Source organism: Colius striatus, chromosome 9, assembly GCF_028858725.1.
Source record: "Colius striatus isolate bColStr4 chromosome 9, bColStr4.1.hap1, whole genome shotgun sequence".
Classification (NCBI taxonomy): Eukaryota; Metazoa; Chordata; class Aves; order Coliiformes; family Coliidae; genus Colius; species Colius striatus.
In genome coordinates this window covers 34,400,877-34,423,427 of record NC_084767.1, presented here as the reverse complement: position 1 = coordinate 34,423,427, position 22,551 = coordinate 34,400,877, and the positions used below count along the sequence as shown (strand labels likewise).

Genomic DNA, 22,551 nt, shown 5'->3' with positions numbered 1-22,551 from the left:
AAACTCTTAAAGGAAACAAACTCAAACTACTGGATAAAATGAAATCATTACAGCTCAAAACTTAGTTGCATTGGTAATTGGGGGAGGATGAATCTATATTTTTTATAGTCTTTGAAAGAAGAAATCGTAACTTAAAAATCAGTCTTTGGATTAGGATTTCAATAAAATGCGTCACTGAGTATCCTGTAGAGGTAACTTGAAATGGCTTACCAGTACTTGGCAATAAAATGTTCTAATCATGATCTCATAACTTCTGATTATTTTTTCTCCTTCAGTTTCCTCTTCCTTTTGAAAGCTATTTTATGATTGAACAGGAGAGAGGAAGCATGTTCCGAAAATAAATATCAAGTGCAGTAAAAGTGACAGTAATGCCTTCTGCTTTTGTAAGCAGATCAAGATAATACTTCTCCTGCTTCTACCTTTGATGTTTTCTGTCCACAGAACCATCTAGGAGGAAATGGCTGCCTTTCTGCTTTACTAATCCAGGAGATAAACTACTGTATATTTAATGCAATTTGTGTCACACGGTGATTCACTGTTGGGTGACGTGCTCGGATATTGGATGTTACAAGTTTTTTTTAACGTGTATTCTGAATCACCTCTTGAGTGACCAGTTTAAATATATAACTTTTCAAAGTAGTCTTACAAGGCTGTCAGTCATGACAATATCTTAAAACTTATTTCAAATGTGATTTGCAGTTAGATCAATGAGGATGTGATGAAGATTCTGAATTACTGCACAGTTCCAATGTGTAGATTTCTGATGAATTGAGGTATAATTGCACCATACAGTACTCTCTAAGGAATTTCCACACTTGTTCGCAAAGAAGAGTTCTGAAAATTCTGTGAATCAGTCTTGTACTGCATTATTTCCTGTTAGCAATAGATTTGAGACCTTCTTCCATTTTTACTCTAAGGAAAGATTACGATTACAGGTTAGTGATAGATCGTCACAGAATTTTAAGAGAGGGAAGGAATTTGAAAGAAAATTTTAAGACTTTTTTTATATGCAAAAAATTCAGTAGGACTTGGATACGGATTAATTAGTGTAAGTATTGGCTTCCTGCTTTACTTTAAAATTCTTATTTTGAAACTAAAAAAAAAAAGGAAGTATGTGCTGGTTTTTATAATATAGGAGAGGGATTTTGTGTTGGAAAATAATTTCTTCAACTCGGTCTCTAGATTATAAATTGCCTGACAGAAATGATGATGATACCAGTGAGGTAAGGTGTGTGTAGAGAGGATGTTTATTTGAGTTTGGGTGGTTTTTTTGTGTTTTAATTCACTATGAGGAAATAGAGGAAAATCATTTAATCTTTGTGGAACAAATCATTTAAAGACTTAAATTGTAAAAGTGATAGAAAAAGGGATGCCTTTTTTGCAAAATAATGGGTTTTTTCAATGAAAATTCAGTAGAAACTCCAGAGTAATTCCATTTTAATAGTGTCAATAACAAGAGGAATGAAATGTGATATATTGTTGAATATTATTGTTTTCCCAAATGATATTGATGTAAAACAAGCTTTAAAAGTCTTGGAGGTGGAAAAAAATATAACTTTGCACAGCAATGCACTTAAATAGCCAGTGAAGAGAATAGGTACCAAGAAGCTTGCTATTTTAGATGGCTTAATGAAGCAAGCTAATGACAATTTTATGAAGGAAATAAAATGTCATGTTGCATTTGAGATCCATCTATCTGTATTTTAGATGTTGATGAATAACTGAGTGTACAGATGGGACTTGTGCATTTAATTTATGCTTACAACATGTTGTGCACGTGAAATATGAATGGTTGTCCTCATTCTTATATATTCTGCTTGTTTATCAATCTATATGACCTGACTGTATTCTGACATGAATGTAATCTTCCCTAGTTCAGCATCTAGCTTTGTGAAACCCACTTGATGTGAATGCAGTACTCCAAGAAGTGAGTGGAATCTCCTTGAACAAAGGAAAAGATGGAGGTGCCAACCGTTTGCAGTCAAGAAAACGGTACTCTTCATTTCTGCATCTCTCTCAAAGAGAAAAAAAATTGAGAAAAAATTTTATTCTGTGGTCTTTGCAACTCTTCTATGGACTCTTGAGAGAGATCAACATGTCTAGAAGTATTGCTATTTAATAACAGAAATTATTCTTTATTTTTAGTGTTGGTATGGAATTGATTTAGAGAGCGTCAAAATAGCTGGCATTTGTTTCTGGCTTATAAAGTCAAGGGTCTCAGCAGCTCTATCAAGAATGACTAATAACTAAGAGGTTTGGTTGGGGTTTTTTGCTTAAAGAAATTATTTTCTCTAATTTGGAGATTTCTGCGACATCTGGAGTATTTGAGCCCAGTTTGACGTAGGGATAGCATTCTAGAAAATAAGTAGTACAGGTCCTCTCAAAAAGAGGCAACCAGTAATGAGGAAAAGATCTGCAAAAGCATCTCCACTCAAAATAATGTTCTGAAGTCCCTGTGGCATAGAATCCTTTTAAGAAAACTGTATTTTGGGAGATATTTTCCTCTGTGGCTTCCAGTCAAGGTTCACTGAGTTTATTGTTCTTGTAACATGATTCTTCTGATAATGAGGTATGTTTCCAGTATTTCCCAGTTCTGTTACTCAATAATTCTGCCTGACGATTGAGTCAAAAGTTCCATCTGCAAAATTTAGCAGACAAGTACCTGTATAAATTCATGAGTAAGGAAAATACCTCATTGAACCTGAAGTTGAAGATAGATCTCATTTAAGTGTTGGTAACATCAAGGTCTAGAGCTGATACAGTTAACAATTAACTGTCTATGGCTATAAAAATTGTTCTCAAGACATAAGTAAGTAAAGAAGAGTTTCCATGTTTAACTGCGCTGACTGGGTGATAGCTACTGATGATATTGTCTGCAGCAGAGTATGTGACTATTCTGGGTATGCTGGATGAGCTTTAGTTTTAAGAAATTATTATTTTGACATAACTTCAGAAACTCTGCCATCTTGTTTTTATTTCAACATTGGTCTTGTATTACTGTATTACTCATTTAAACTTGCCAAGTTTAATGTGGTAAACAAATATAAAGGAACATCTCCAACTACAACCATATTGTGTGATTACTTTGGTGCTAAAAAGCAGACAGCTTGCACTTACCGAAATACACAAGAGTTGAGAACTTACTTTCTTTTGACTTGCAGTGGGAGTCAGACATCCAACTCTTACAGTCTCTTTAAGAACTCTTATAGCTTTAAATCAAATTCCTGCATTTGGTATGGTATTGCTGCTGATATAAGCATTGTGTTTCTTGGAAAGAGCTTCACATATCAGAAGTGATCTTTTGTCATTTCTGAGGTAAAATTCAATGCCATGCACTCAAAAAAAATCCAGTTTGTACCTAAGCCTGACATTGTGTAATATCTATTTGTTACCTCCTAGCTTCTGCCTCCTCGAGATTTTAGTAAGACAATGGATTTTTCAGTTTTCCACTGTATTAGAATTCTATTACTAACAGATTAAGTGCTGCTTGTATTAGTAAGATTGTTTCTCCCTCCTTCCTGGGATGTGTTGTAGGAGTCTGTGACAGTGGTATTTATTTGGCAGGAATTTGCATTTTCATGAGGGATATTCTCCAAAATGTTTATGTGTCTCGAATGGAGAAAAAGAAATGATCCCTGGCCCAGAGAATGAGTCATCCAAAAAAAAAAGGCTGTAAATGAATAAAGCAATATTTTTTAATGTTTACCTCTTCTTAGTAGGAGATGCAAACTTGAACTTAGACTGATACATGTGAGATTCCCCGTGTGTTTTTCTCATAGGTTAGTTGAAAATTTCTGGTATTGACCAAACTCTGCTGGTTAATAACATAAAATAAAACAAAACCCTTAGGCAACAGAGTTGACTGCAGGAAATAAGCAAAGCAGCCAGGAAATGAGTACATTTCTTGGAAGTATATATTGAGGGAAGGCCTCAATTTTAAAGGCCTCGGTCAATTTTAAAGGCCTCAATCACAGTTTGGCTTTGCTTGGTCTTCTATTTGTCCTGAAGTATCTTGCGCTTTTCTGTTTCTTGGACTCAGGTGTATCTCATGTTCTGACTCTAGTGCTACAAGAACTGAGTTTGCTTTGTAAAAGAGATGTCAATGGCGTTGGCATGTTATATGACCTGCTCAGATCTCGCTGGCTGCAAGCACTTTTAAAGGTAAAGTAATATTCATCTGTGAAGGCAAAAGTTTCCTGGAGAGCAATCTCTTAGGGGAGAGCTACTTTATCTTGCCATATCAGGACAATAAATGCTGATTTACACTCTGCTGATAATCCTAATGTCAGTCCTGACATCAGCAATCAAGGTGAACAAAACCACTTTTGCTTTAAAGAAAAAAAAAATCTCTTTCATAATATCCTAGACATAAAAGCTCTTCTATTTTACATGTCTGTATTAAAGCTGAAAGGATGGAGACAGGCTGAACACCGCACTGTCTTTTGTATTCTTAAATCTCTGTCTTGCCATGTGTCCTGCTTTTTTGGTGTGAATGCTTCTGAAATCTCATTTTTTGGTTTTGCCCACACTGATCTGATGTATAGTAAAAAGGTTTTATGTTGTTATAGAACAGAATTTGGGCTGTTGTTTCTCTTGAGCAGAATTGGATCAGAGACAAATTCTGCACAAATTCTGCTTTTCCTCTAACAAGGGTTTTTAAAATATTCAGACTTATGAAAGAAGAACTTAAGGTGGATGAGAATGTCTGTAAGAGAATTTTAAATACAACAGTTTATTTTGTTTTAAGTTTAATTTACTTGGTTATAATTATACCTGCAATAGAGGAAGGAAACAAGTTACAAGTCAGAGAATTGACGTTATCAGGCTACTGATCTGTGTAATCAACTTCTCTTGCTGGAAAACTCAAAGCTACTGCATAACTGGCTAGCTGGATAATAATATGGAAAGATGAGGAGTTATAGACTCAATTACAGATGCATTAGACATTAAGGAATGAGCTTGCAAGCTCTTTGGCTTTAGCTGGATGGAGAAATTCCTAGAAACATAATATTATCCATTGTACATTGTGTATGTATCTGGATAATTGTGTGAAGAAGTCATGTCATCATTGCATTGTCTGTCATGGCATGCAACAGATTTATGAATGCCTCCAACACTACCTTGGGAGAAGACCAGTTCCTGTCACACTGCAGGCACGTGCATTGAATCGTGAGGTAAGACTGTGCCTACATGCTGGATAGCATTCTTTACTCATACCAAATTAGTCAACTTCTGTGTAAATAAGAATGCTGATATTTGTTTTGTGTCTCAGATCTGAGTATGCTACATAAACTTGAAAGATTCTCTCCTTGCACATCTGTCAAACTACCAGATAACTCTTCCTGTGTTAACAGAGGAGGGATGAGAAAAGCCTACAGCTGTGGTCACTAGACAATGTGATCCTTGGCCACTGCTATGAACACATACATGATCTGGATTAACCATTGGCCATGTATTTATCTTTCCATGTAACTGCATGGTTTAGTGCTATGGCTACAGTCATGCAGTCTGACATGAGGATTTTTAAAAGGGTTTTTTTTTGATTTTCTAATCAGCTGATGAATTCTTCAATTTCTGAATTAGTGAAAGAGTTAATGACTAAGTGGCAAAAATCACACTAGTGATCAAGTCAGTTGTGGCATAGGAAAAAAGATAATTCAGTGCACATGGCACTGTGCCTCAACTAAATTAAACCTGGGTGAGTGTTGTACAGATGTGGTCATAGTGTCCCATTCTAGAGCAAACTGTATGGATATGCTCCAAGTTATGTGGGGAGGGCTTAATAGTCTCACCATACCATATTTCTCTAAATTCAAATCAGAGTTTTCTAAATTAATTGTCCTGCGTAACCAGTCTGTGCTTTCTCACTTATATTTATCAGGTGATAGAGTTATTGCGTGAAGCCCCTCCATCTGGACAGATCAAAGAGCTAAGACGACTACTGCGTGCACCACACTTAAAGGCAAGTCCTGCATAAGGAGAAAAAATGGTTTGCTTGTGGAACTCTCTGCAGTGGAAATGGCCAGCTGTTCACAAGAACCAGAAGAGACAGAGTTTCCTAATTGTAAACTAACATAGTTGTGAAATCAGATGTGGACTGTGTATCTGAAGTACCAGCAGTGGGCTGCATTTATTTAAAGGCTATGTTTGAGAGACATTTCTTACAGGGTTAAATTCTGAGTAGTTGATGCAGACGTATAAAACCAAATTTTCCTTGTAAATGCAGAACCTGCATTCTTTACCTAGTTTTTCAGAAGAAGCAGAGAGAGGAACTGTTCTTAAAACTTCATGTCACAGTTTGAATTTCCAGGTGAAAAGAACAAAATATTAATGTGTGAAAGTGATATATGTTAGCATAGGAATTTACTCACTGATGTCTGTTTTCTGACTAGTCACTGTTTAAAGCTGTTGTGCTATATGGCCTTTGCTGATGTGCTGCTTGATATGCTTGGTTTTGTTTGTAACAGGCCTTGCTATCTGCTCATGATACTGTGGCCCTGAAAGATTTTGAACCAATTCTCCCACCACTGCCAGACAACATACCTGAAAATGAGGAAGCTATGAGGATTGTCTGCCTAGTGAAAAACAACCAGCCTCTGGTGAGGGAGCTTTCTAATGTCTGTCAAATTACTTAAACTTACATCAGTATTAATATCATGCATCAAATGCGTATTGGTTTATTTTCAGGAGTGTCACAAATGATGTACATTCTTGTCCAGTTTTTAGAGAATAACAAGAGTTGTTGAGGTTGAAAAGGCTTTGGGCAATCATCTGGCCCTGCTCTCTATGGGTACAACCAGAGCAGGTTATTCCAGGGCCTTGTCTGCCCAGGATCTGAACATGTGGCAGATGTTTTTTATCTCATATAATGAAAGTTCAGATTGGATTGAGAACTATTTCCTTGGCCAAAATGCTGAGGAAGGAAGGAAAGACTCTGAAAGGTTCTCCAGAAATCATTTGTGCTTGTAAGCAGAAAGCATGGTATAGCTTCATCTGCTTTAAGAAAAGATGGCTGTAATGTTTTTTATAGATATGATTTCTTACAGTCAGACAATGAGGTTTTTTTTTTGGTATGATGGAAGGTGGAAGGCATTGAAGGACTTGGAGCCAATAATGCTATGTTATGGCTAGATCTGTGTGGTGTTTAAAAGGCTGTACCTTTCACTGCCTTTTTGTCACTGCAAAGATAAGATTTGTGATGTGAAAGGAAACTTACTGGGGTTTTTCAGTGAATAGTGTGGTTTTTTTCTTTGTTTTTATTTGCCAGGGTGCTACAATTAAGCGCCATGAAATAACAGGTGACATAACAGTTGCCCGTGTGATCCATGGTGGGCTTGCAGACCGAAGTGGTATGTGTCATTTGAAATAAAGCAATACCAAAAATTGAATTCAAAATAAGATATTTCAAGTAAGATAATAGCTTAACTTCTACAATTATTCTTTCAATATAGAGCAAGCAGATGTACGCTAGCCTACTGAACACTTTGGTAGCATTACTTGCAAAGCAATCTTCCAAGGAGTTTCCTTGGAAATGTTACTACTTTGTCATCCTAGAATTGAATGTATTCCACATACCTTAGAAAATGCAACTAAAACATGAGAAGTAAAATTGAACTGTAATCTTTATCAAGTAGTTCCTTTTAGTATTTTCTGGCCTTTGTATAGACAAGAAAAGCCAAACTATAGAAAATAGCTGTTTCTGCTCCTAGTTTAACTTTTTAATTAAGCTGAAGGAAAATGTAAAAGTAAACAATACTGTGAAGACTTGGACAAGGAGGAGTTCCAAGACCTCTCACTGCACCTGGAATTTTTAAGGGTCTGATTCCAAGTCTCATGGTCCATTAAAAGACTGGGTTTAGCTAGACTAGGTTCAGAAATTACTTTGGGAAATGGATCTGTATTTAAATATTTCTGCTACTTCGCAGGCAGATCATCAATAAATTGTAAACATGTTGTATGGGGGAGATGTGAGGAAACAAGCAAATTGAAGCATGTGAGCTTCTTGTAGCCCATAGAAGTCTGCAGTCCTGTCCAGGGGCAATACAGCCTAAATCCAAAATGCCTTCCTGTACACTTGGGGTGTGGGAACTTTTAATGCTGACTTTCAAACCTCTGGTGTATCTATGTGTCCCTGCCTCACCTGCCCAAGACAATCCACACTGTGATAGAACTCCTGCTGCTGATTTTATCCTTGTTTTTGGTATAGGGTTGCTGTATGCTGGAGACAAACTGGTGGAAGTAAATGGAGTTCCTGTTGAGGGTCTGGAGCCTGAGCAAGTTATTACTATTCTGGTATTGGGTTTTTTTAAATATATTTTTTCCACTTTATACCTTAAGAGGAACTGTATACTGGTTTTTTGAATGATGTTAAAGCTATTTATATTTTTGTATTTAGATAGTTCCCTTCTCTCTTTATGTCACTTCTTTAACCACACCCTGCTGCTGGTGTAAGTTAGATTTCAGTAAAAAGTTTGGTATGAATTAATGTTGAAATTTTATAGATTTATAATGAAACATAGATTTCATGGAATTAAAAATACTTGGCAAGACACTGAAGTTTCATTCTTGAGTTTCCTTTTGAAAAAAAACACAATATGCTCACACTGACTCTGTCTAAATTCTATTTGTAATGGAGTCATTACGGTAACCTTAAAGCCATGCTGTGTTAAGCTCGTATTTGTGTTGAATACCAGTCATATTATAATCTTTTTCTGATCATTTTCAGGCCCTGTCTCAGGGAACAATTATGTTCAAATTAATTCCAGTTTCTGATCGACCTGTCAGCAACCAAACAACAGTAAGAGACATTCTATTTTTCTAGATTGTTACTGCAAAGTTACACCAACAATGTCTAATGCTGTGATACAAAGAAATAGTGTTGCTCGGAGGTTTCTTGCAATCCTTCAAGTGTCACTTACCTTTATGGCTGCCTCTCAGCTAACATAAGGGTAGGGGTTGGAAGGGACTTCTAGAGATCATCCGGTCCAACCCCCCCTCTAAAGCAGGTTCCTCTCAATCAGATCGCACAGGAACACATCCAGGCAGGTTTTGAAAACCTCCAGAGAAGGAGACTCCACACCTTCCCTGGGCAGCCTGTGCCAGGGCTCCCTCACATTAAAGCTTTTGCTCATGTTCAAGTGTACCTTCCTGTGCTCCAGCTTGTGTCTGTTACACCTTGTCCTGTGACTGGGCACTGCTGAAAACAGACTCGCCCCATCCTCCCAACACCTGCCAGCATCAATATGCTGTTGCTGAAGCAGAAAAGATAGTAAGCTGAAATGTAGCTGTGTTAAAGGTAATAAAGACTGTTTCAGAGTGATCTACAGGTTGAAGGTAAATTCTTCTCAAAATTTACAAGATGATTTTTTTTTCCTCCTGCAAGGAGCAGATAGGGTTTAAACTTGGTCTGGTTTTCAAATCTTGGCCTCATCATGAATAGACTTAAATAGTAGCAGTAATCTGGCCCTGTGATTATAAAGCTCATGTTTTATCTGTTCTAAACATGGCTTCCTCTTGTACATTTTCTTTACCAGCTGTATGTGCGAGCAATGGCAGATTACTGTCCCTTGCAAGATCCTGCCATACCATGCGCTGATGCAGGTTTGCCTTTTAAGAAGGGTGAAATACTCCAGATTGTGGACCAGAATGATGCTTTCTGGTGGCAGGCCAGGAAAGTTTCAGATCTCAGTGCCTGTGCTGGACTTATACCCTCAAATCATCTTCTTAAAAGGTAAAGAAGGTGTAAACTTTCTGATTTCAGGTTAAAAAAATAGCCAGTTAATTTTAATAAGTTCTATAGCAGTGTGATTCAGTGACATCTGAGAAACATATCTTCCTTATGTTCTTTCTGTTCTCCAGCTTCTTAATCTCTTTCCTGTAACAGTACCTATATAAGAACAAGTTTGTGAAAGCATCTCTAGCATCTTAATTTGATGTCTAAGAAGTTTGCAGCAGTTGCCTAATCTCTAGGTAGACCTCCGATGGACTGTAGCAGCTGAAAGATAGGTGGAAATTAATGTCTTCAGTTGTTTTGAACCATCATCTATAATGTAAAATAAGTGGGGGAAAAGAGTGTGATACTAACTGCATAGTATAAGGGCATAGCTGTATCAGGAGAAAGTGGAGGTTTTTTTTAAAGAATGTCATATGAGGTTTGTATGACCCCTTCACTTTTGGTCACAAATCAGTATGCCAGATTAAAAGAAAGGAGAAAAAAAGAAAACAACCTCAAAGGAAAAAAAACCACCCAAAAATCCCTCAAAAACTCAAGGAAGAACAAGAATCCCTTGCCTATTGTTTTCTGCATATGTTGCCCATCATTTTTACAAACCATGCTTTCAGAACCAGAGTACAGGAAAGTGAGACCATGCAATTGCAGATCATAAACTTCAGTTTGTACTCTATGTAAACTTATCTGTGGTCAGTATAATGAAAGTTGCGACTGAGGCTGCAAGCAAGAAGCTCTATGTAGTAACTGAGGCAGTAGTACTCCTACCTGTAGCAGTAGCATATTCTTCTACTTCCAGGAGTCTCGACCACAGTAGGGCTTATCTTCCTGTCCTTATATATAAACCTAAAATACTGCAAACACTTCTGGGCTGCTGATTTGAAAATTGTCTTTAAATAATGCTGATAGCACGTTGGCTTGCTTTCTGGGCTTTGCAGATGGTTTGCACTCTTGGTGTCTTCTGTCAGTTCAGCGCTGATTGACCTCGTGTAAGTAGTGAATCTGACTGGCACATAATGTGTTTGTGGACTGTTTGTTTCTTTAACTATATAAATTTATTTCTATGTAGGAAACAACGAGAATTCTGGTGGTCTCAGCCTCTCCAACCTCACCTCTGTCTCAAATCATCAATGTGTGAGTGAAAAGTTACTTGAATGGTAGAGCACGAAAGAAAGGTCTTATCTCTTTTTACAGGGATACTGAAATAGAAGCTCATACAATTCAGTTTCATTCAACGGCATTGTTTCTGGAGCCATACTATAACCTTAGAAATGTGTTAACTATCCCCAGGAAAACAAATACTTAATGGCAGTGATACCTGGAGTGCTGACAGTGGTGGTTGGATGTTGTACTTAGGGTCTGAATGTGAGCAAAGCTGTGAATTCAGCTTCTGAAGCCTGTAAGATCTAGGAGCTCTCTAGGAGAGCTGGTTCTCTCTAGGAGAATTGGGTGTGAAGAAGTCTTGAGGTGACATTTGTACTGGCCTGGCTTTCCAGGGACACAGGTAACAGTTCTGCACTAGAAGATGCCCTGTGATATCTCTAGAATGTGTCTATGTCTTCTAAACTATTGAGGGAAAGATAGAACTTATTTTCCTTGAGGCATTAGGATAATATACTCCTGTGCTGCCCAGGAGTGTATTTGTGATGCCAATCCAGAAACATTATCCTCTGCCAACTTTTCAGTAAACATACAATTACTCCCAGACAAAGAACGTTCTTCCTGCTTTCTCTCTCCCCATTTTCTTTTATGATTGTTTATACTAGTATAAAATTATTTTTTTCTCTTGTGATAGCTCCCAGATTAATTGTGTTTCACTACCTAGGATTCTTCTTGCACTAATTGTTGTGTTTGTTAGTTGAGGCTTTTCTTTCACCATCATTTTATTGCATTTTAACCGCTTCAATGGATATGCCATGGGCAGTAAGCACTGTGGAAGAAGGTAGGAGATATAGTACCTTGCAACGTTGTGTTCCTGTACTTGGAATCAATATAGCACATGGTTTTACAAGCTTTTAAAAAAGTTGTCAGAAATAAGGCAGTTTGGTAAATATATGCAAAAGAAACAAAGTTCTTGGCATTCTGTGTGCTTAGCATAATTGAAATCAAGTGTTTTTTTCACTTGAAATAGTAGAAGCTTACCTTAATGCGTAGCTTAAACTTTTACTTTGTCTGGTAGGGAACCAACAGTTTGGGTAGGTTGCTTTGAGGAAGGAAAAATTACATTTTCTCTTTTCCACTCCCTCTTTCTCTGCCATTTGAGGGGGATGTGAAATTGGTATGGTCAGGCCATGGAGAGAGAACTGAAAAAATCTCTCTTTTTTCCCTTTTCCCTGGTAAAAATAAAATTAAAATCAACCAAACAAAACACTGTCCTTGAGAGAGGCACGTTGGAATGATCCACGCTTTTAAAAAACAAAAGAAAGAAGAGAGAGAGTGGAAAATTATATTGTTATAATAATAAATGGGCAATGAACAGTGCGATAGTCACGTTCAACCTTTTATTATTTTAAAAGGAGAATACAAGTTAGATGTGTTTGCCTCTGCCACAAGCCCTTAAGAGCACAAGTTTAAGAGGAGCCTTTTGCTCACTAAAGACAGGGAATGTCAGTAAGTTGGAGTTAACGGTTAAAATCTTTAAAGATATCTAAGCTTCAAGTATTTTCTTTCTGATGTCTGAGTTCAGTCTTGTAAGATGTGTAAGACTTCTTGCTCTCCAGTGTTTTTCTGAGTTTAGTTTTTGTTTGTTTTTGGTTTTTTCCCTTTATGTTTATCTGTAGAGGATGACATGCAGATCGATGAGAAGTGTGTCGAAACAGGTAATTGAATTCACTTGAGATTATTCTATTTCCTTCAAGGTAGTAGCTGGTTAAAGCCTAGTTTTGTTTCCTGGATAAATTAAATTGTGAAATTATTTTGGTATCTTTGCTACCTGGATTACTAACCAAGATGAAGAAACATTTGAGTCTGGTAAGTTCCTCGGTCCTGACTTCAAATCCCTTGCTATTGTTCTGCTTCATGAAGGATGTAGAGAGACAATCAAGTGCCTTAGAAACAAGCACGTGTCAATACCCAAAATGCTATTTTAGCTTTAGAAGCCATTCTGGCTTGAAAACCCATTATGGAAAATCCTGTTCCCTTAAGTCTTCCTCTCACTCTCTGATTCCTTACTAGTAAGGAATCCTTACCTTGTCCTGTTACCTCACAAGTGGGAGTGTTTCTTCTGGGGCATGAGTACTGGATCTGTTTATCAAATCCTTGTCTGCCATATCCGTGCAAGCTGTGACAGCAGGAGCTCATTGATGTCACCAGATAATTGGATTTCTTAGAGTAACAGAGACTCGAATCCTCAGTGTCTATGGGAGTTGATGTGGTAAAGAGGAGCTTTGTTCTGGATTCCTGATGGTGTGCATCACTGGCACACCAATAAAGATGTCTTTATAAAATGAAGAAATTATATATAAGACATACAACCAGTCAGTGCTTTTTTAAAGCAAGCTGCCTTGGGGGTTGGATTTTTTAGGGAACAGCATATTCAGAGTTCTGCAAAACTTAAGTCGTCTAAAATAAGTCTTCTAAAATACATAATGCTCCCACTAAAATAAATCTACTAAATACCTCAAACAAGAAGTTTCACAGTAGTAATCTTGTAGAGAAAATGTCATTCCACTTTACACTTGCTCTACTCCACAAGGCTCTTACTCTCCTATCGCAGGTGGCTCATTCTTTTCCACATCTCAATCAATGCCAAAGACAGAACAGAACCAGCAGGTCAACAGGGTAGTCTTTTGTTTGCAAGCTAAAATGTTTGAGAACGGCACTTGGGCATTACTTTTGCCAGTACTATCCACTACTCAGTGCTGGGTCAGCTCTCTGATGTATCCAGTCAGAGAAGGTGCAAACATTTGGTATCCTATGTTTTACTTAAAACAGTAGTCAAACGTCCACATGATGTATTTTGCAAATACAACGGTGAGATAGATGCCGTAGCTGAGTTTCTCATTCTTTGGGAACTGAGAATTCATGCTCAAACAGATATATTTTAGATTTAAGGCCTGCAACACCTATTTCCTAAATGCATTGGATGATGCTGGCTGGATTTTTTTTTTTTTTTTTAATCTTAGTATAGACTGTCTTCTCAAAACTAATTGTACTATGTCTGTCTCTACCTGAATGTGCAGAGGAGCTTAAAGAAGGTAACACTAACTTTTTTCTCCCTGTCTCCTGTAAGCAGTAATCTATTAGGATTTATCCGTGTTTATTGCATTACCAGGAACTACAACTCCTCATACAATATCTTGTAGCTGAATTGTTTGATCCCTGTAGGGTTCCACACTGCACTCAATAACAAAGAACGGAGGGTAGATAAAGCAGAAATGCTAAAAAAATATTTGAATGACAGCTCAAAAAGCCTGAAAGTAGAAATAATACAGGCATATGACAGCTGAGGTGTACTCTGAACTCTGCTCTCAATGAGCAGTTTTGTGCCAAGTAGATTTTTCTACAGTCATAAACAAAGATGTACATGTTAGTACATGTAGAAGTGTAGGAATAAAACTGTATTTTAAAGGAACAAATGGCAAAATGTATATAGATGTGAAAGAAGAGTAAGATGCATTTAATTTTGTTTTGATAGCTCCACATTTATGAGAACTGTCAAAGAACCTAGAGCTAAAAGACAATACATTTCATGCTTTGCAAATGAAAATACTGTTCTTGCCTTGTAACAATTACTGCCTTTAAAGATAGACCTATGTCTTCTGTATCTTATTCTTGCTTTAACAAGGCCTAAATAAAGAAAATATAGATCTGGATAACTATGTACATGATTAGAGGAAAATTAGAAGTTCTTTTAGAAAAGGAATCTAAATGTTGCTACTCCATTTTTTCCCTTTAATTGCATATTTTCAAATCACTGTTATAAAATAGTTTCTAAAGGATTAGTTTCTATAGTGTTGATCTATTGGGAAATTGATATTTGAGTCTTACAGGAGAGATTAATTTTAAAACCTGAATGGTTAAGCCTCCATAGCACGAGAAAGAGGGGGGGGGGGGAAAAAAAGAACCAGAGGAAACAGATTAGTCTGGGATGCTGGAGCACAGATATCACTGATCCAAAGATGATTAGAAAGAAATAATAAAATTTAGTCTTCCTTCTGCCTGAAAGATGTGAGCAAAAGCCTTTTATTTTCCAAGCTTGCCATTAGCCAGAAGCTGAGTTGTAATTTTTTAATTTCTGATTTTGAGCTATGGACTTGTTTATTGTGATGTGATAACTAAGGCTTTCTTGTATGCTAGGTTTCACCTGAAAAGCTTAAATTGTATGGAGGCTTTTTCACTATAAGTATTCCAAAATGTTTTCTGGCATCTAGTTATCTTGGGAATGAAACACATAAAATGTGAAGTTTCAAATCTAATTAAGAAAATACTAAGACTTTTTAAGTTGAATTTTTCTTTTAAAGAAATATTGGTCCTTTGAATTAGTCATGGGAAATATTTTAATATTTCCTATTATGGAGTATTGTGCTTTTTTTAGTTAGATTAAGCATTATTTTTCATTTGTGATTAGCAATAATTGTTAGCCATCTAGCTCTTAAACTTTTGCTGTTCTTTTTTTTAACTTCATGAGTATTTGTTCTTCATATTCTAGAAGATGAAGAATTTGGTGAATTTGGTCAACGGGTCTTTATTGGTATGCAGTGACTAAAGATAAGTAAGATGTTTGGGGCTTAATCTGGATGAACTGCTTGTCTGAAGTTAAATGCTTTGTTCTTTATTTCATCAGAAGTCTTAGTGAATTAAATTTACTTGTTCTGTTTTACAAACCTCAAGAAGTTACTTTCCTCTAAATGTTTGTTGTCTCCATTTAAATCTCTTCCTGTTATGTTTCTTCTGAGACCTGGCCACAACTACTTTAACTTGACTGACTGTCAAGATTTCCCTTACTTCTCTGACATACTGTAGGAAATTATTAATTTTTCTGAGCACGATGACGTCTGTCATCTGTGGAGCAAATTTTCCAGATTTGCTTCAGGACAATGAACCAGCTACACTTTCAACAAACAGTTGACCTGTTTCTCAGTGATGCTTTATGTGGCCAGAAACTTCTCCTTTGGCTTGTTTTGGAGATCTTTTGGGGATCTTTAATTCTGGGCTAATTTTCAGGTGACTTTCAGTGAGACTTGACCTCCTCGTTTGCTGTCTTGTAATGCTCAGAGGTTCTACTAAGCCGACAGACCAAGTACACCACTGAAATTCACTAGCTTTCACCCTGCAAAAAGCTAAAAAACCAGTATGTTGTGTGACTTAGAAAGAGGTACTGTAAAGAATTAGCTGCCTGTATGTGTTTTCTAGTACTGATATCTTTGCCTGTTCCAGCTGGTTTCCGCAGGAGCATGCGTCTGTGTCGCAGGAAATCCTGGGCCAACCAACAGTCATGCTACATGCGCTGCCCCAGCAGCTGCTACAGCGCTCTTGCAGCTCCCTATGAAGAGGTGGTTAGGTACCAGAGGCACCCAGCAGACAGGAACAGACTCATTATACTAGTGGGTAAGAGTTTAATTAGCTTCTCATGCACGTTTTGCAACCTGTACAAGAGATGAGGAAAGAACCAGTTGTGACCTGATCCACTGATTGCAGCAGTTGCAGACTGTGCAGGGAGCTCTCCAAGCAGCATTTCTAGAATGATTATCAATTGGTTTTGAAGTTTAATGTATGTATCATGTTCTTTGCTTGAGATAGTAAATGTTGTTTATTATTGTTATTACTATTATTATTAAAGTCTTTAGAAGAAGCCACGTGGTTATGAATGTTGTTTGGGAATAGATTTGATTAGTGAAATGGTTCAGTTTTTTATTCAATTGAGACAAGTCCAGAAAGCAAGGAGAAAATATTTGTAACTACCTAGAAAACATCGTTACATGGAGACATTTCTGTGGCCAGTGTTAAATGCATGGACATGCCAATGAGAAGAAGAATGTTTAAAGTTAAACTAGAAAAATCTTAATCATGGGCAGTTAAAAAGGCACCTTTACTAATGCTTGTTATGGAAAGTATTGCATTCAACGTTCTACAGGCCCACAAGTAGTAGTCTTTAATGACAGCATCTGAAAGGAAGCTGTTATTCTGCAGTGTCCAATGATTCTATGGTGAAGGAAACTGGGCAAAGGCAAACCCATTGTCCTTTTGAAGTATTTGATGATGATTTTTTTCTTTTAAAATTATATCACCGAGTTGCCTCCAGGTACATCTATAAGGCTGGAAAGTGATTTGTAGCCTGGATCAATCAAGATGCTTCAGTCATTTCTGGTACACTTTTGGGGGAACTTATTTCCATTTCATTTGTTTGTGTGCAATGTGTTAGAATATGGGGAGTGTGCATTTGAAAAGGGCCACTGTCAGTAACATTAGTTGCTTTTCCAACTTATCAGGTCCTGCAGGAGTTGGTGTCAATGAGCTAAGGCGAAGGCTTATTGCAAGTAACCCAAGAGAGTTTCAAAGTGCCATACCTCGTATGTAATGTTCTTCCTTTTTCCCCTGGTATCTCCTTCAAATGTGATTACAAAGTGTTAAATACCTCCATCTTGCCTTTGTGCAGTTCCTGTATGGCCAGGTTTTCAGCTCTACTGGAAGCCAGAATCATTTGCTTTTATTAAAATAGTATCTTTCTCTCTATTTTGGTAAATCAGCCAAAGGTAGCTGCAGCTCTTGAAACCACTGTAGCTTTACATAGCAGTAGATTATCTGTGTGATTTTGTTTAATCTTGATGTTTGCTTTTCCTAGATTTAAAAATAAGAATGTTCCTTAGGGATATTGTAAGCTCATAGTGTTTAAGTGATCAGATATGAGAATGGAGGCAACAAAAGTTGGTGCTTAATAGGCTTTGCAGCTTTCCTTATTAGCCTTCTAGTCTAAGATGAGAATTACACAGCTTAATTTCTGACATAATAACTGAAATGATTCCTACTTGTGCTTATTTGGTTCTTGTGATTTGGAAAACCAAACAGGAAACTTTGAAATCTGAGGCTGGCTGAGAACTGAGGAATTCTTTTGTGCTTGAGATCCCAGATCTGAAGAAAGTGCAAATATGGGAAGGCTTGTTGTAGGATGTTTCCAAATGAACTTAACTCTTCTGAGATAAAATTGATTAAAAATAGTTGTGCATCCTGTTCCAAAGCAGTTCCTGACTGGTTTGAGTCATAGATATTTGGATTAAACCATTCTTCTTACATTCCAAGAAATACACATTTGCTTTGCTAATTTTCAGTGTATTACCACAGGGCAACCAGTAGAGTAGACAAGGCTTTTGCTCTGAATTATTCATGTAGAAACAATTAATTTTATTACTTAGGAAAATGCTGAGTTATAGTCCTTCATGGAAGTTGTCTCATTTTCATTTATAAAATTACACGAATTTGCTTGCACCTATTTTTTGGGTGTGTATGTGTCCTTTCAGACACGACTCGTGTTCAGAAGAGCTATGAAATGAATGGCCGTGAATATCACTACGTGTCAAAGGAAACTTTTGAAAACATGGTGTACAGCCACAGGTAAGTAGGAGAGACAAATTCCACTCTGCTTACTTAAAATGTAACATCATGCAAGAAAAGACAGTCTTGTAGTTAGGTCCCAAGCCTGGGCACCTCCACTCATACTTACTGTTCCATTTGGTGGAAATTTAGGCCCAATTATTTGAGCCCATTGTTTCAAAAACTGTGTGTGTGCAGTTGTAAATAAACTCTTCTACAATTTATCTCAGAATCCTTCTAAAAGCAAGTGGACCTCCAGACCTGAGCTTACTTGATGTGCTTGTAAGTTAGAGTTCAATTCTCCTGGAAACAGGATGGCTTCCTAAAATTGAGCATTGAGTCAGACCTGTTCATGTACAACTCCATTGCAGAATCTCTGCAGTGATGACATCTCCACGTCAGCAGCCCAACTGTAAAGGCTAAAAAGTATTTGTTCCTTTCTAGGCATCAATATTCCTTCTCAGACAGACCAGAAGCTACACTCCATGAGCTGTACCAAGTGCTTTCAGCTCTTCTGATTTAGCCAGTTATTTATACAATGTAAATGGCAAGCATTTTATCATTACAATCAGAACCTCTAAACACATAATTTGTGACAACAAGATAAGCAAAAAATGCATGCTTTGGAGATATCAAACTGTAATGGTTCTGATTTTGTGCCCAGTGTAGTGGGGAAAAGCTAACACAGAGGTTGTTCATCAGTGTTCACTGTGTCTTATCATTGTTCAGTCTTGATCATTGGATTACATTTGAAGATTTTGGCTTTAAACAGAACATTTTGAGACTCAACTGCTCTTTCATTTCCTTCTTCCTCGCTGCTGTTGCAGAATGCTGGAATATGGGGAATACAAAGGGTATTTGTATGGCACCAGTATTGATGCAGTGCAAACAGTCCTCGATGAAGGGAAGATCTGTGTAATAGATTTAGAACCACAGGTGAGTTGTAAAGGGGCAGGGAATCTAGAATTTTTCTCTTGTGGAAGGAAAAGTAACTGTCTCTACATTTTTGAGCTATTGGAACAGCATTAGATGTTTTACCCTGTTTTTTCGCTTCAGCTCATGGTACTTTATTATTCTTTTGAATGTGTCTTGGAAGGGATACTATAGTGACAAGTATATACAGATCAATACAGCTCATTTGTTTCATGTACAGAAACAAGTTGTCATACTTGCTTAAAGCAAGGATTATTCTTTCATGCAGAGACTGTTGCATGGGGTTTCCTCCTCTTCCAAGCCCTGTTAGAGTGCTTTACCCTTTGGTAAAAGCGGCAACAGCTAAAGTAATTGAGCAAAAGTAGGAAACTGTATCAAGCATTGATTTCTCTTCAGAAGAAGCAACAGCTGGTGCACACGACCAACTACATCATCAAGTGCTTGCTGCGTAGACCACTCAGGGACCACAGTTTGGAAATCTTTATTGTATGAGAAAGGGCAGCATGCACATAAGCCCTGGCAGACACTGGCACTTCAAATGTTTGTGTGATTACCAGGTGCTCGGATACTGGGCATTGCAATAACACTTTGAATGCAACCTTTGCATTCTGATATATCTTTATTAATTACTTGTATTACCTCTAACATTTTCAGTAATACTTGCCATGCTAATCTGAATTTGCTTATGAAGATAAGGCTACAAAAGGTCTGAGTTTTTAAATATTAAAGCTTAAAGCTGTGAGCAGCAAAATGTTACTGAATTTCTCTGAACAACTTTCAGATTTAGTACTTAGGAGCTGTTTAGGTTACTGGGTTTCAGCACCTCTTCTAACTCAAATTAGAAACAGATACCATAGGTCAGTAACTGTTAGAGACTTCCCTCCAATTATGTAGAGCAAGTGTAGTTGGAGCCTTAGGTCAGCAGCAGTTTGTGCTGTTCAAAATAGAAGTTACATGACTTGTGGGATACTACTCAAAATCTAAACTGCTGTAAGGGGCAGATTAGGCCATACTTTAGTCTTCATTTCAGATCTAAAACCATCCTTGGGTTCCTTCTGCTACACTTGTCCTAAACAAAAGAGAGAAGATGAGAGAAAATGTAACTTTGATACCTGAGCAGATGTGCCACTATCAGTTTTTTTAGGGTATGAGTTTAAAGGATAACTTTTGGGATAAATCTACTGGCTTGGCCAAACTTACATGCCATGCTTTTTTTTTTTTTTTTTTTGGCCATGGTTTTCTTCTAGTTCTCTCTATACTCTTCTGCAGTAGTTTAAACATGCTTATTAACATCAGGGAATGTTAAACAGCACAAAGATTTCAAACAGCAGGATACTTTCTTCCAATATGAAGCAATAAAAGTGTACTTTTTCCCAAGGTAGCTTCCCAGAAATAAAAAAAAAAAAACCAAAACAGATTAACCTTCATTGATGACTGTAAAGATTTGTTAATGTGATAATGTCCAGTCATGCACTGCAGTTGAAAGCATCTCCTAACAAGATTATCAAGCAGAATTAAGTGACTGCTGTGCTACAGTTGCTTAACAATGGCTGGTCTAGGTAATTGTAAAGTAGATATACGTGAAAAAAGCTTACTAGTAGGTCTGGAGATAACAGCACAGAAACAGCTGGAGCAAAACTGGAATGAATACACTTGCAATTCTTTAACTTCTTTTTACACTTGGCAGGGCATACAAGTAGCCCGGACTCATGAATTAAAGCCCTACATTATATTCATCAAGCCATCCAGCATAAGCTGCATGAGGCAGACTCGTAAGAATGCGCGAATCCTTACAGATTATTATGTGAACATGAAATTCAAGGTGAGATTTGGGAATAGAAGAGATTCAGTTTACTATTCTGGGATTCTGTGTTTAGAACATAATGCATTCTGTTATGTTATACATTAACTCTTTTTATAAAAGACTATTGTGTCTATAGGATCAAATCTAAGTTATTCTTGACTTTTTCTGTTTGGTTTGTTGGGATTTTTTTTTTTTTACCCCTCCAAATTTGCTTTGAAGCAGAAGTGTTCTAATTTTTACTTACGGGATTGAGGCAATTTCCCTCAAAATGTCTTCAGAAAGGCTATTTGGTATATTTTTCTTTCAATTAACTGTCTTATGACAAGATCTGAATCAACACATTTACCATTTGCATCAAAATACCAGGAATTCACTTCATTCAGTAATTTAATAAAACATTTTTTGTAAGTTAAGAATGTTTTATTTCACATACATTTAATGATGGAATCAATATCAGTTCTATACTAAGTTCTGTAGACAAAACACAAGTTCTGCTCATAGGAAATGCATATCTCTTACTTACAATGGGTCTAGTGTATTGCCAGAATTCTTTCCATACAAATCGTAATCAAGTTTAGCATCTTAAAATTTTGGAGACCTCAGTCCATAACTGTATATGGAAATGAATCATGATTGCTATGGCAGAAAGAAACACAAACACTGGGGACATAAACTAAAGTGGGGAATGAGAACAGAAATGTTAGTGGATTTGCCTTCCAGTCCTTAATATTCTCTCCCAACACTCATCAGCTGAATAACCTTATGAGGACAAATGGTGCATGCTGAGACAAGCCCTTTCCTTGGAAAGGATATGGCAGCCAGCTGTTAGAGACTGGAACTGAAGCAGGTGAAGCACTGTAGCACACTAAATGAAATAAAGCAGGCTGGTACTCTCCAGTGCCCTCGTTTGCACAGCTCAAGGTGTCCTGCAGCTGCCCAGCAGGTATGCTTCTCTCCACAAAACTAAGGCTTTACAGACCTCCTCTGTCTATCACAGGAAGAAGATTTACAGGAGATGGAAGATTCAGCTAAGAAAATGGAAGCTCAATTTGGTCAGTTCTTTGATCGAGTGATTGTGAATGACAATTTACAAGAAGCCTCGGCGCAGCTGCTGTCTGCAGTCCATCATGCACAGGACGAGCCCCAGTGGGTCCCTGCAACATGGATATGCTCAGACACTCAGCCGTAATTCTGAGCAGCAGGCAGCTTCAGAAAGATTACAGATTATGTTTTACTTTGAGATTAATCCTAATGTCAGGATTGCAAGAATTTATCTTTGTATGTGAGGGATTTGGAAGAGGATTAGGAAAGAAGCTGCTACAGGAGATATAATCATACTATGTTCTGTGTAGCTCATCAGCTTTTTATGTTACAGTTGTGTGGACTTTTTTTGTATAAAAAAGGAGATATTGTGAGTGCTCAATTACATAATAAATAAAAATCTATTTTATTGCATGTTATCTGCATAATTTAGTCATAGATATAGATACAGAAAAGTCCTTTCCTTTTTGTTATAGTCCATTACCTGTACATTCTGAAAGCCTTACCTACAAATGAT

At 37.2% G+C, this 22,551-nt stretch overlaps 1 protein-coding gene across 1 annotated transcript; it reads left to right on the top strand.

Moving 5' to 3' along the window:
* The first annotated feature begins 1,937 nt into the window (after nucleotides 1-1,937).
* MPP4 (MAGUK p55 scaffold protein 4) lies at nucleotides 1,938-22,409 on the top strand. Its single transcript, XM_010199137.2, has 21 exons — nucleotides 1,938-1,992; nucleotides 4,040-4,161; nucleotides 5,097-5,174; nucleotides 5,882-5,962; nucleotides 6,468-6,599; nucleotides 7,268-7,349; nucleotides 8,207-8,292; nucleotides 8,726-8,797; nucleotides 9,534-9,730; nucleotides 10,797-10,861; nucleotides 11,652-11,669; nucleotides 12,508-12,546; nucleotides 12,677-12,697; nucleotides 13,909-13,923; nucleotides 15,378-15,419; nucleotides 16,106-16,276; nucleotides 17,158-17,238; nucleotides 18,184-18,277; nucleotides 19,084-19,192; nucleotides 20,877-21,011; nucleotides 21,991-22,409. Exons 1-21 carry the CDS (start codon nucleotides 1,959-1,961, stop codon nucleotides 22,180-22,182), a joined length of 1,866 nt encoding a protein of 621 aa, XP_010197439.1. The 5' UTR covers nucleotides 1,938-1,958; the 3' UTR covers nucleotides 22,183-22,409.
* Nucleotides 22,410-22,551: the final 142 nt, after the last annotated feature.

What these genes read in the sequence shown, in the direction of transcription:
- MPP4 (XM_010199137.2), top strand. Translation starts at nt 1,959, where the DNA reads ATGGAGGTGCCAACCGTTTGCAGTCAAGAAAACG. An exon ending in CGTTTGCAGTCAAGAAAACG is followed by an intron (nt 1,993 to 4,039) that starts GTACTCTTCATT and finishes TCTTGGACTCAG; the next exon opens with GTGTATCTCATGTTCTGACT. An exon ending in GTTTCAAAGTGCCATACCTC is followed by an intron (nt 17,239 to 18,183) that starts GTATGTAATGTT and finishes GTGTCCTTTCAG; the next exon opens with ACACGACTCGTGTTCAGAAG.